This window comes from Cervus canadensis, chromosome 2 (assembly GCF_019320065.1).
Source record: "Cervus canadensis isolate Bull #8, Minnesota chromosome 2, ASM1932006v1, whole genome shotgun sequence".
NCBI classification, from domain to species: domain Eukaryota; kingdom Metazoa; phylum Chordata; class Mammalia; order Artiodactyla; family Cervidae; genus Cervus; species Cervus canadensis.
Window position 1 is genome coordinate 107,480,325 of NC_057387.1, and position 12,945 is coordinate 107,493,269.

Sequence of the window (12,945 nt, forward strand, 5' to 3'; positions counted from 1 at the left end):
AAAATCATCATCCAGCAGTCTCATATTTATTTGCTTTCACACTCCAGTGTTCATCCATAGGCACATAGATTTCTACATGAATAATTACCACAGAGACACCAGTTATAGTCTGCTTTCCTCACCTAGTATTAGATAAGACACATTTTCCATGATCCTCCAATCCAGCCTTCATGATGATTTCATAATATTCCATGAATTTACTGTATCTTTTTTTTTTGCCATCTTTCAATCTTTTTATATCCTCATTTTTAAAAGTATTCCTTACTACCACTGTTGAGGCTCTGCCAATTATTTTTGTTAGTATTATCAATAATGCGGAAATGGAGCTCTTTAAATTAAATTACAGTTGATTTACAATGTATTAGTTTCTGGTGTACAGCAAATTGATGCAGATATATATTATATATTGTTTTCCATTATGGTTTATTATAGCCTATTGAATATATCTCCCTATGTTACACAGTAGGACTCTGCTATTTATTTTATATGTAGTGGTTTTATCTGCTAATCTCAAACTCCTAGTTTATCCCCCCACGCTCCCTTTCCACTTTGGTAATCATGGGTTTGTCTTCTATGTCTGCGAGTCTGTTTTGTAAATATGCTGAACAATACTTTAGATTCCATATGTAAGTGATATCGTATGGTATTTGTCTCTGTCTGACTTGCTTCACTCAGTATGAGAAGCTCTAGGTCCATTCCTGTTGCCTCAAATGGCCTTATTTCTTTTTCTTACGGCTAATATTCCATTGTGTGTGTGTACACCACATTCATCTGTTAATGGACATTTAGGTTGCTTCTATGTCGTGGCTACTGTAAACAGCGCTACTATGAACATAGAGGCGAATGTATCTTTTTGAATTAGAGTTTTCTCCTTTTCTCCAGATACATGAGCAGGAGTCAGACTGCTGGATCATAAGGCAATTCTATTTTTAGTTGGGTTTTTTTTTTTTTTTGGTAATGAGATGCCATACTGTTTTCCACAGTGGCTGCACCTATTCACATTCCCACCAACAGTGGACGAGGGTTGCCTTTTCTTCTTTGTGGACAGTTTTCAGTCTCCTTCGGCTACATTTATTCTTTTGGATCATCTCTTTAGGACAAGCTCCCATGTTTCCTGGCTAAAGCAGTGTGTACTTGTGATTCTTGGCCCTCATCATCAAACTGATGGCTGTGAAGGCTCCATCTTGCCTTGTTGACCTTCTCATGTACAAGTGTACAGGTCTTCCCAGATCCTTACTAGCACTGAGTGTTCTTTGCTTCCTTCTTCTTTTTGCTAGTTTCATGTCTGCGAGAGTCCCTTAAGTGCTGCCTTAATTTGCATTTTTGATGACTCAGAAGACTGAACTGGTTTCCATTTAGTGTAATGAAATTAACCAGCTACATTTCTCTTTTTGTAGAAAATGTCTGTGAGGTAGTCTGCCCATTACTCTGCTGGAGATTTGATTTTTGAGGCGTTCAGATAACATACCCCCTCTGAAGCTAGCTGCAGCGAATGGCCTCAGTCAGTCCTCTTTCCATTTTTCTAAAATTCCTCTATGCAGAAGTTTTAAACTCTTATATCTTCTTATCTGTCAGTCTTGTCTTGTCATTTCTCACACTGCTTCAAACCTTGGGAGGTTCTTCTTCTCTCCAGCAATCAGATTAGTATTTAATTCTGGTTTTCTGCTGGATTTTCTATAATTTAATTTCTTGCATCCACTTATCTGCGTGGAGTTCACTGAAGGTTTGAGCTGTTTTCCCCAAATTGCTGAGGAGTTGTTCTGAAAGGTTAGTCCCATAATCCCTGCCTTGGCCACTGCAGTTCTGGGAGGGGGGCTAAATCTCCAGGACAAATGCGTGGTGTTTCTCCGGTGAAATGAGGGGCTCTTGACCTGACTACTGTGCCCCCCACCTCCCCAGGCGAGGGCTGCATTGCTCTTCGGTTAGAAGCCACGGAAACTCAGCTCCCCATCTACACGCCTCTCACCCACCACGGAGAGATGACGGGTCACTTCCGGGGGGACATTAAGCTGCAGACCTCCCAGGGCAAGATGAGGGAGAAGCTCTACGGTAAGTGGACATGCCCCCTGCCGTGCTCCCTCCTCAGCGGCCACTGGGCGGGGAACAGGCATGGAATATCCTGTCTGCTGAGGCCTCAAGACGAAAATCCAGCCTTGGGGAGGGCCTCAGGGACAATCTGGCTGAACCCTCTGTAGATTCGAGAATTTCCCTACAGAACCGCAACAGTCCACAGCCCCAGATCACCCTTCCCTGACCCCAGTCAACTCACATCTCTAAGGAGGTGAAGCGTGTGGGTTTCCCAGGTCCTCTGCCCTCACGTGAGCCTTCCGGGCCTTGGCACCGCCTGTGAACACCTCCACCAGGAGGACCGGGGTTGCACACAGACCTGCCGATTAATCACAATCTCTTTCCTGGCTGAGGGGCGAGGGAGATTGAAACCACAGCTGCAGTTGAGATTAGGATTTCCCACATGGTTCCTGTTCTTCCTCGTGGCCACGTGGTGCGCACCCATATATACACATATGCCCTCGTATGTGTCTACAGCCTGCCCTCCTGGTACCCACCCTGGGCTTCTGCACTTTCTGTATCGCCTTCACGCACCATATGCACCTGGAAGCTCCACTCTCATCCTGAGCACATTTCTTTGGCCCTTCCTGATCCTAATCCCAGCCACCCTCCAAGGCCTTCTCTTCTCTGGCAGAGTCCCCTAGCAACCTCTTTGAACCTGAACTCAATCTTTCTCTCCCCACTATTTGCCACTTGCTTACTTTGGTTGGCCATCAGGAGGATGTGTTTCTTGTGGCTCAGAAAGGACACCAATGCAGACAAGCGTGAGAGCAAATGCAAATGCTCATCATGGGTGTTTGCTCGCCCCATGTGAAATGCCAGCATCAGAGAGTCATTCCCTACTGGTCCCCAAAGAAGATTCTGCTGATTCCCATTAGGCCAGGGGTCTCCAACCTCTGGGACCTAATGCATGACGATCTGAGGTGGAGCTGAGGTATTAATATTAGAAATAAAGTGCACAGTAAGTGTGTACCTGATTCATCTCGAAGCCACCACCCCCCTCCCCCGCCTCAGTCTGTAGAAAAACTATCTTCCATGAAACCAGTCCCTAGTGCCAAAAAGGCTGGGGGCTGCTGCGTTAGGCAAGTTCAGACGTCGCATCTCTGAGATGAGAACTGTCACAGCTTCACTGTGAGACTACTGAAATGTGGTCCAGAGACCTAGTAACACAGAGAACACAAGGAAGATGCGAATTTGTAATTTTCTCTGAACCCTGCACACATTTTTTGAAACCTGGAAATTAACATGTGTCCTTCTCAATAGTATCCATCCCATTAAAACGTCCCTGCTTTTGAAATAAATGATTTGAGAGGCACAGAGCTTCTCAAAATATGTTAATCAAGCCTGTCTTCCTTCTCAGACAATAGATCATTTTTTTTTCCTTTTCTGCTTCGCCTTAATTCTTCCTCAAAAGTGCTCAAATAACAGTGTCTAAAAGGAGTCAGGCTTTCATTTTATACTTGATGCATGAAACGATCGTCCATTAAATGCCACCTCATTTCTCTTGTCACAGTAGCTCCGAGAGCCAGGTCTTGTCCTTGGTTGGTAGATAGGGAAACTAAGGCACAGAGAGGCTAAGTGATTGGCTGAAGGTCACACACCAAGCCAAGTGGCTGGTCCAAGGTGAAAGTGTAGGTTCAGCCCCTGCTAAGCATCCGTAAGTTTGTAAACGTGACGGGGTCCTGCCGCTCCCATGAACACCAAGGCAGCAGGACTCGTGCCTGTGGACAGTCTGGCAGCCCCTGGTTGTGGAAGGCTGGGGGCATGCAGGGCGCCACCTCCCGTGAGTGTGCCTCCTGGCTCTGCCCTTGGGAGCTGGTTTCTCTTGCAGGATCTAGACCTGAGGGGGACCTGGTACCCCTGCAGCCAGAACCAGAGTCCGTTATGAAGATGGGGTCCCAGTTCCCCATTAAGCTCGTGAACAGGTTGGCTTTGGGCACTGGGTGCTCTTGCAGTGCTACCTTGCTGTATTTCTTTTATTCGGATCTGCCAAAAAATAGCTGCCGGCTTTGTCCCTTGCTGACACCACCGAGTTGAAGATGCCGTAGGAAATGACAACTCTGGGTCATACGTGCCCACTCTCCCAGCCCTGGAGCCGTGCAGGCATAACCAATCAACCACCAAACACACACGAGGTCTCAGAATCTCTGCCCTCAGGCAGCCAGTACTCACTCTCCAGCTTCAGCACGCCAGTGGAAACCTCTGAGCCATCCTGGCCCAAACCCTGGGGGCTGCACCCTCACACACTCTCACGTGCTCTTTCCTGGCCCCTTTCTTGCAGACTTTGTGAAGACGGAGCGGGATGAACCCAGTGGACCCAAGTCCCTGAAAAGCCTTACCAGCCATGACCCCATGAAGCAGTGGGAACCTGCCAACAGGTAGCTTGGGGGGCCTGGAGGGTGGCTAAGAGCCAGGGCTTCACTGCAAACTAGCCTGGCTTTACAGACCCAGAACGGGGAGTGGGGAAGTGGAAGAGAGAGAAGGCAAGGACTCAGAGGGAAAGAAAGCGCCAGCCACAAGAGGCCTGTCCTGCTTCCAGCTCCAAGGCTTCTGACCACAAACCCCAGGCTCAGGGGAGGTTGGTGTGAATGCAACAAGGCCAAGGAGACTCTCCTGCATTGCAAAGTTCAGTTCAACCAACACTGAGTACCTCCATGTGTCAGGTTCTAGAGAAACCAAGGCACGCTAGGTGCAGTCCCTGCCTTGGGAAGACAGACTACTAGAAAGGCGCCCACTCCAGGAGGAAGCCGCTAGAGAGACAATCACACAGGACTGGTGTCGTATTTCCTGAAGACCAAGGACATTAGTAGTCACAGCTCCAGAGCTAAAAGCCCCAGCCTGTTCCAAGGGGGAAAGTCACTGGGGTTAGGGAGAGCCTGAGGAGCCCTGACGGACACCAAAGGACACTGTCTTCAGACCAGCGCTGCCCCGGAGGAGCGTGAGGTATGACTGTGTGTCCCCCTTCCCCTCACAGGGTCCCTCCATGCAGCAGCTCCGGCATCACAGAAATCATCAACCCCAGCTACATGGGGGTGGGGGCCTTTGGGCACTTGAAGCAGACCCTGTCCCCTGACCAGCAGCCCACCGCCTGGAGCTATGACCAGCCGCTCAAAGACTCTGCCCTGGGACCTGGAAGGGGAGACAGCCCCCCAACGCCACCCTCCCAACCACCCGTATCACCCAAGAAGTTTACATCGTCAACAGCAACCCGGGGCCCCTGCCTCAGGACGCAGGAGTCAAGGTGAGTGTCCTCTTCACCGTGACCTCACCCTTCCCTGGCTTTTCACCGCCAGGAAGCCTGGGCCTTGAATAGAAGCCACCTGAGGGTGGGGACGTGTGTCCCACTTTGGTCACTGACTCACCCTCACGGCCTAGAACACAGGAGGTTCTTGAGAAATGCATGTGGAACCTCCAATTCCTACCCTATTGGTGTAAATTGCAAAGGTTCATTTTTTAATATTCATTTATTTGGCTGTGCCAGGTCTTAGTTGCGCCACACTGGATCTTTGGTTGTGGCACGCAGACTCTTAGTGGAATCTAGTTCCCTGACCTGGGATCGAACCTCAGCTCTCTATACTGGGAGTGTGGAGTCTTGGCCACTGGACAACTGGGGAAGTCCTTTGAAAGGTTTTTTAAAAAACATGTAGAAAAAAAAAAATTAAACATACTGCCAAGGAAAAACACGGTCCTGTAAAAACAACCTTCATTGAAAAACACGTTTCTATAAACAGTAAACGCCCATCAACCTCCCACTCCCGGGAGGGCCCTGCAGAACAGAGACGGGAATTTCCACATAGGAGTCCCTCCCCAGCTCCCGGTTCCCCGGTCTCCTCTCAACCACGGTGGTTCCTGCTCTCAGGTGCAACTTTCCCTTCTGTCCTGTTGAGACCAATTCGAACAAGCAGCAGCTGGGACTGGGAATTCCCAAGGGGAGGCGAGCAGTCAGCCCACAGAGGGAGGGGGTTTGGCTGTGAAACTTCGGAAAAAACCCCAGTGGTTAGACAAGGCTGGCCTGCATCTAGAATTGGTCCAGGTAGCACGTGCCCAGAGGCTGGGAGCCTGGGAGAAGCCTGCACAGCTGCTGCCCAAACCCACCAGTGCGCCTCCTGAAAACGCAGGCTCCAGAGCCCTCCAGGCGTCCCATAACCACAGGGTGTCGGAAATTAAAAGTGCAGACCTTAATTAACAATGACTGATGATGCGCAAAGTATCGTCAGCATAGGCTTCCTTTGGGGGTGGCTGGTACCGTTTATGATGACTTCGAGGGGACCACTCTGGGTCTGTCTTCTCCTCTCTTGAGGTCTCACATCCCTCTTGGCACTTTCTGTCGTGAATTCAGAGTCAGGGAAGATCGTACTATAGAACATGTTTCCCCTCATCTCCTGCCACTCCCAACACTCTCACTGGGCCTGGCTGGAGTCCTCTGGCTTGAAGAGCAGTTTATAATTCTCTCAAGTTTTGTTCTCTTTAAAAAAGACAACTGGACAGATGGAAGGATGGAAGGGACAGAAGGAAGGAGGATGGGACCAGACAGCGCAGGCTCAGTCTTGTCTGTCTCTGTACCTCTAGTTTTCAGACTTTGTTGATAACATCATGGACTCTGGTCTTTCCGTAAGAAACCCAGAAGGAGAAGCAGCCTAGCTTCCTCTCCTGGAAAAATGAGAACAAAAGCCACCGTATGTTGGGTCCTGAGGTGCCTCTTTGGCAAAGGTCCTCTCTTTGGCAACCCCGGGAAACAGAGTTAGAAACAACCACAGCGAACAGGGGGATTGTTCAAGTGAAATGTTGTTAAGTTCCCAAAGTAAATGTCTCTTTGTGCTAACCTAAACACAGCACAAGTTCAAGCACACAGCTGGGAACACGGTGGCCAGCAGTTCCCTCCTGTTTTACAGATGACAGCTTCAGAAAGGGGACATCTATAGACACAGGGTGGGGTGGGTACTCAGCTTGCTTCTCAGCAAGGAAGTGATTGGAGGCAAGAAGCTGGGGGCTCCCATGAATGCCTGCAGTCCTCTGCTGCTCCTGAGCCCCTACTCAGCCTGAGAGAAGGTTATGGAAAGCGGGTGTCCCAGTCCTCCTGACACTGCACAACCACCAAGCAGAGTGACCAGCTATCCCAATTTGCCCAACACTGTCCCCTTTTTCTGCACCAGGAATCCCACATCCCAGGAAACCCTTAAATCCTGGGCAAACCGGAACAACTGGTCACCCTGGGCTGAAGTCATGTGGTTAGAAAGGGGGCTCTCCTTGAGACTCCCAGACTTAGAAAATGAACTTATGGTTGCCAGAGGGAAGGGACAGTTAGAGTTTGGGATGGACACGAACACACTGCTATATTCAAAACGGATAACCAACAAGGACCTACTGTATAGCACAGGGAACTCTGCTCAATGTTATGTGGCAGCCTGGTTGGGAAAGGGGTTTTGGGGAGAATGGATATGTGTATATGTATAGCTAAGTCCCTTTGCTGTCCACCTGAAACTATGACAGCATTGTTAATCGGCTATATCCCAATACAAAATAAAGTTTAAACAGAAAAAAAGGAAAAAGAGAAAGAGGGCTCTTCTCAGACCCTGCTTGGTGCTTTGCTCCTTTAGAAAAGAATAGACTCCGGATCTGAGGAGTGAAGTCATTTGGCCCCAGGAATCCACTCTGTACCCTGGGGATGGGCTGGCTGATTCCACAGCCGTGGCTACTATGGGAGCTGGTTCCTTGTGACTTCCCATCAAGGAAATAAGACTTTTTGAAAGCGGTCTTCCCCAGTCTCCCCGCCCCCACCAAGCCTCCCACTCTCTGACAGTGACAGAAGCCCCCTCCTTGAGGGAAGTTTGCTTGCCTACCCATCTTTGAAATCAGCAAAATGATTGCATCCAGGGTCATCTTCCTGGCCCTGCCCCTAATTCTCTGCAAGCAGGATCCTTCCTATCTCATCACTGAGAGCGAGCTTCAGGCAGCAGGCCATGCACCTTTCTTTTCTCCTTCTGGCCTCTTCATCCAAAACTTCGAATGAAGTTTCACCCAATGTTGCTTTCACCCTTTTGCCCCTTCCTCTCCAGGCTAACTCAGAGCAGAGGTCTTTGGGGATCCAGAGCGGGTGCCAAGGATGGCCTGGAGGGGAGCGGTAGCCTTCTGCTAAGGCAACAGCTTCCAGGTCTTTCCAAAGAGTAATGAGCGACAGCCCAATTCTCTGTGTCCTGAAACCCCACATCTTCTTGTCTCGTTGGCCCCAGTGGGAGGATGACATCTCAGCTCTGTCCCCTGCCCACACCTCCTCCCCAGAGTCCATTCGCCATGGCTGTTCAGCAACATCTGAGCAGCACCGCAGCACATGCTCCATCAATACGAGGCGTCACGGCCTGAACGGTTCGGTGCGTTTTCCCAGGGACCCACATTTTCTTCTCAACAGCTTCCTCATTTTTGCAGAACACAGAACACGCCCCAGGGAGATCACGCCACTGGCCAGAAAGCAAAATGTGTCCCCATTCCTGGTTCTCCTAGTTCGCTCAGCAGGAAACCACCTCCAGCAAGAGCAGAAGTAAATCAGGAAACATAAACAAAGGAAGCTCTTACCTACCCTGGGGACAGCGTGGACCTCCTTCTCTAGCTTTAAATCAGACAGGCCTGTTTTCTTGCTACTGGCTTGTTTCCTGACGCATCTCTCTAGGTGGCTTCTAATTTCAGCATGAACACCATTGTTTCCTTCTCACTCTGACGGAGGGTAAAAAGGAAACCACGCTCACCAGGAGCTCTCCAGGGAAAGGGCTTTATGCAGAGGAAAGAACACTGGGTTAATAGGGACTATGGGTCCCGTGAGCACCGATTTCGTCTGGTTCACATCCACCGCCTGTGCCGGGGGCAGCATCTCACACTTGGGGGTGCTTCTACGCTTCTGTTAAATGGAGCTTCTGAACTTGGGACCCTCCAGTAGCACAGGCTTCTGTTCCTCTGTGGCTCAGAGCAGAATTCGCTAGTCCCCCTTGCTTAGTGATGCTCTGGTGTGGACAGTTTCTATGATGGAAAATGTCCAAGGAAAGAGTTGAGGTTACCTGTGAGACCATCAGCGTAAGAGTAAGAGTAACACTTCCTTCTCTCCTCTCTTTAGTCATAGTGGAATTCACATAACATAAAATGAAGCCTAACATTTTCCCAGTGAACAACTAGGTGGCATTGAGTGCCTTCACTGTGTTAAGGCAACCACCACCTGGATCTAGTTCAAAAGGTCTTTATCACCCCCAAAGGAAACCCTGCAGGCATTCAGCAGTCACTCCTCATCTGTGTTTTTTCCCCTGTGCGTCTTCTTTCTCACGCTCCAGGCCCGGCGATGTGGCAAAGAGTGTAGGGGAACCTTTGCCTCCGGAGGAGCCGCAGCTGACCAAGCCCGAGATGTTTGAGAACCCCCTGTACGGGTCTGTGAGCACATTCCCGAAGCCGGCTCCCAGGAAAGAGCAGGAGTCCCCAAAGATGCTGAGAAAGGAGCCCCCGCCCTGCCCGGACCCAGGAATCATGTCACCCAGCATCCTGCTCTCCAAAGCCCAGGAAGCCGAGGGCGGCAAGGGGACCGGCAAGCCGGCGCCCCCGCCCGCCCCCTTCCTCAGCCCCACGCCCCGGGTCCGCTCCTTCACCTGCTCCTCCGAGGGCCGCCCGCCGGGCGGGGACAAGAGCCAAGGGAAGCCCAAGGCCCCGGCCGGCCCGCAGGTCCCGGTGCCGGTCAAGAGGCCCATCAAGCCTTCCAGGTCGGAACTCAGCCAGCAGCCCCTGCCCGCCCAGGGACAGCGGCCGCCCCTCCCGGTCAAGAGCCCGGCCGTCCTGCACCTGCAGCACTCCAAGGGCCGCGACTACCGCGATAACGCCGAGCTGCCCCACCACGCCAAGCACCGGCCGGAGGACGCGCCGCTCAGTCGGACCGCCATGCAGGTGCGCTCCGGGCGCGTGGGCAGGCGGGTGCGCATGCGCGGGAGTATGCCTGCGTGGTCGGGGGGTGCCTGTGAGTGCATGCGTCTGCTGCAACCCACCAGGCTAGGAACGTGCTCTGGTGCGCGTGGGCTCTCATCCACGGCCATGTATGCCATAGACCAAACCGACCCAGGAGTGGGTTCCAAGAAACCCTGCCCTGGGAACTGCAAAGGAGAAAGGAGGTGAAGACAGGATTTGAACCCAGCCTGGACCCAAAAATCCCTGCTCCTACAATTGAAGGGTTAAAGGAGAGGCTGTGGGTAAACTGAGTCCTCTATGTCAGGCCTATAAGAATCAGTTCAGTCGCTCAGTCCTGTCTGACTCTTTGCAACCCCATGAACTGCAGCACGCCAGGCTTCCCTGTGCATCACCAACTCCTGGAGCTTGCTCAAATTCATGTTCATCGAGTTGGTGATGCCATCCAACCATGTCATCCTCTGTCATCCCCTCCTCCTCCTGCCTTCACTCTTTCCCAGCATCAGGGTCTTTTCCAATGAGTTAGTTCTTTGCATCAGGTGGCCAAAGTATGGGAGTTTCAGCTTCAGCATCAGTCCTTCCAATGAATATTCAGGACTGATTTCCTTTAGGATGGACTGGTTGGATCTCCTTGCAGTCCAAGGGACTCCCAAGAGTCTTCTCCAATACCACAGAAGAATAAGGCTTCATAAATATAAAAGAGCCCAGATCATTTCTATTTCATCATCATCATTAGTGTTAGTTCTTTAAAATTGCCCAGTGTTTTAGAGACTTCATACTCAATGTCCCCTTCCTTCTTATAAAACATTTCTTTTTGAGCAAAACAAATACTGGTTAAGAGCAGATTCTGGAGCCAGACTGTCCTGGGTTTGAATTCCAGCTCTCTACCCCACCCCAGTCTCTGACTCTGGGCCTTGAGCCCCAGTTTGCTCATCAGTCAGTGGATGAACAATCAGTGGAACCTGCCTCATAGGTTTACAGGGAGGACTAAATTTTGTTATATATCACTACTGTATGTTACAATTTACATGTAAAGTATGTATTATCTATTACATATTATTTCATATATATTACATATTACTGTGTATGCACATAACACATATACACATGTATTAGAATATGTGTAAGTTCTGAGAACAGTGTGCTGACTCTCTTCAACACTATGTCAGGGGAAGCCTGCTCTAGCTTGGGGAGTGCAAAGACATGGGGACCTTGAGTTAGCTGTGGCCTGGCAATGATGCAGTGCTGAGTCTTCTGTTCTTGTCCTGCAGTGAAGCCCTTGGTGAGCCACCAGTGAGACAGGAGCCCAGAAGAGCAATGCGAAGCCACTAGGACCCTCTCCCAGGACCCCTGTTCACTCCTCCTACCCAGCTTCCTGCGCAGGGCTTCATGTTTTTCCGGAGAGGGCCTAACTTCTGTGTGGTCAGCAGGGCGCACTGGCTGTGAAACCTGACCGTCAGTGCTGAAGTTGGAAGAAGCAGCACACCGGATGGGCACCCAACAACCCGCACACCTGGGCCCCCAGCTTGATCTTGGTACTTGGGACCCAAGAGCCTTGTTGCGGCTCGCATTTTGAAGAAAGGAACTAGAGTGCTGATTCCTGGGTGGAGATACAAGTAATAATAATATTAATAATAATAATGGCTACACGTGTGGAGCACTCAGCACCTGCCAGGTACTGTGCTAAGTGCTTTATGAACATTACAAGTTGAGTCTTCAGTCAACTAAAACCACATTCCCAGACCGCCCCACCCCCTTCCAGTTCAAAACAGTATGTCCTGAGTGGTTTGGACAAAGCATTAAAAATTAAGGCCAGTGCCCTCCTGGAATGAGGCAGGGCTTGACCTTTAGGGAGCTCTGAGTGTGTGGTTAATTTAGGGTACAGTGAACCTGGCCTTGTCTAGCTTCAGTGATGCAAACTGCTATAGCTAAAGCCGCTGGGATCCAGCTGAGCCCGTGTGAACAGGGATCTCTCTGGGTCACCCGAGTTCTTCAGTCAGAAGTAGAAGGAAAATAAATTCCTGCTCTCCAGTAAAGAGATCTGGCTTCAGCCCAGACTGGTGATGCCAGGCTTGTACCAAGTCCCCTGTGCCCTCCTCCAGGTGGGCAGGTACCGCTAGGCCATGGAATGAGCCGCGCCACAAGCCGTATCTTATCGAGCTGAAGGAAAAGTCTTTGCTGTTCCTTAGTTGCTACAGAAAACCAGCTTTCCCACTCGGCTGCTGGGGAGGGTGGGCCTCTTGGTTCCTGGCCCTCAAAGCAGTCTTTTCTTTCTGAACTCTGTGGCTTTTGGCCCTGCTTCCTTGGTTACTAGGAGAATGGACTGGTGACATTTTTGTGTGTCTGTTGCTTTTTGACCTAACGAAATTAATGTAGGAAACCAAATCCAGAAGTGTGTGTGAGTTCAAGAGGATGGGTACGCATCTCACATCCCCATGTCTATCAGTCCGTGTGACCAATAAATTGTGCTTTTCTCAGCTCCCATCTGTGTGGCATTTTTTCCTGATGTTCAGCTACAGATGTGCTTCTAGGCTGTCGGGGCTGCTGAGCAGCCGCCCAGGGAGGGGTGGTTATGGAGGTTTGCAGTGGAGATGGGCCAGCATTGTCCCGACAGAAGGGACTCTGTAGAATGGATTTGAAGTTGGCCAAGGACCAGGAGGCTTCCCCTGGAGGCTAAGTGGTAAAAAAAAAAAATGTGCCTGCCAATGCAGGAGATGCAGGTTTGATCCCTGCGTCTGGAAGGTCTCTTGGAGGAGCGCACAGCAACTCACTCGAGTATTCTTGCCTGGAGAATTCCACGGACAGAGGAGCCTGGCCAGCTACAGTCCATAGGGTCGCAAAGAGTCGGACACGACTGAGTGACTGAACAACAAAAAGGACCAGGATTCGCTGGAGATGGCACATGTCTTTGCGGGACTCCAGGGATGCCCTGCAGCCACCAGTTCCTCC

The 12,945-nt window shown here is 50.5% G+C and overlaps 1 protein-coding gene across 1 annotated transcript in view; it reads left to right on the plus strand.

Moving 5' to 3' along the window:
* Positions 1–12,478, plus strand: part of INPP5D (inositol polyphosphate-5-phosphatase D) — a 148,835-nt gene extending 136,357 nt beyond the window's left edge. Inside the window, exons 23-27 of the mRNA XM_043462016.1 lie at positions 1,900–2,049; positions 4,349–4,445; positions 5,042–5,308; positions 9,381–9,981; positions 11,268–12,478. Coding sequence (XP_043317951.1) covers positions 1,900–2,049; positions 4,349–4,445; positions 5,042–5,308; positions 9,381–9,981; positions 11,268–11,270 — 1,118 coding nt within the window. The 3' untranslated portion in view covers positions 11,271–12,478. The remainder of the gene's footprint in view (positions 1–1,899; positions 2,050–4,348; positions 4,446–5,041; positions 5,309–9,380; positions 9,982–11,267) is intronic.
* The last annotated feature ends 467 nt before the right edge of the window (positions 12,479–12,945 follow it).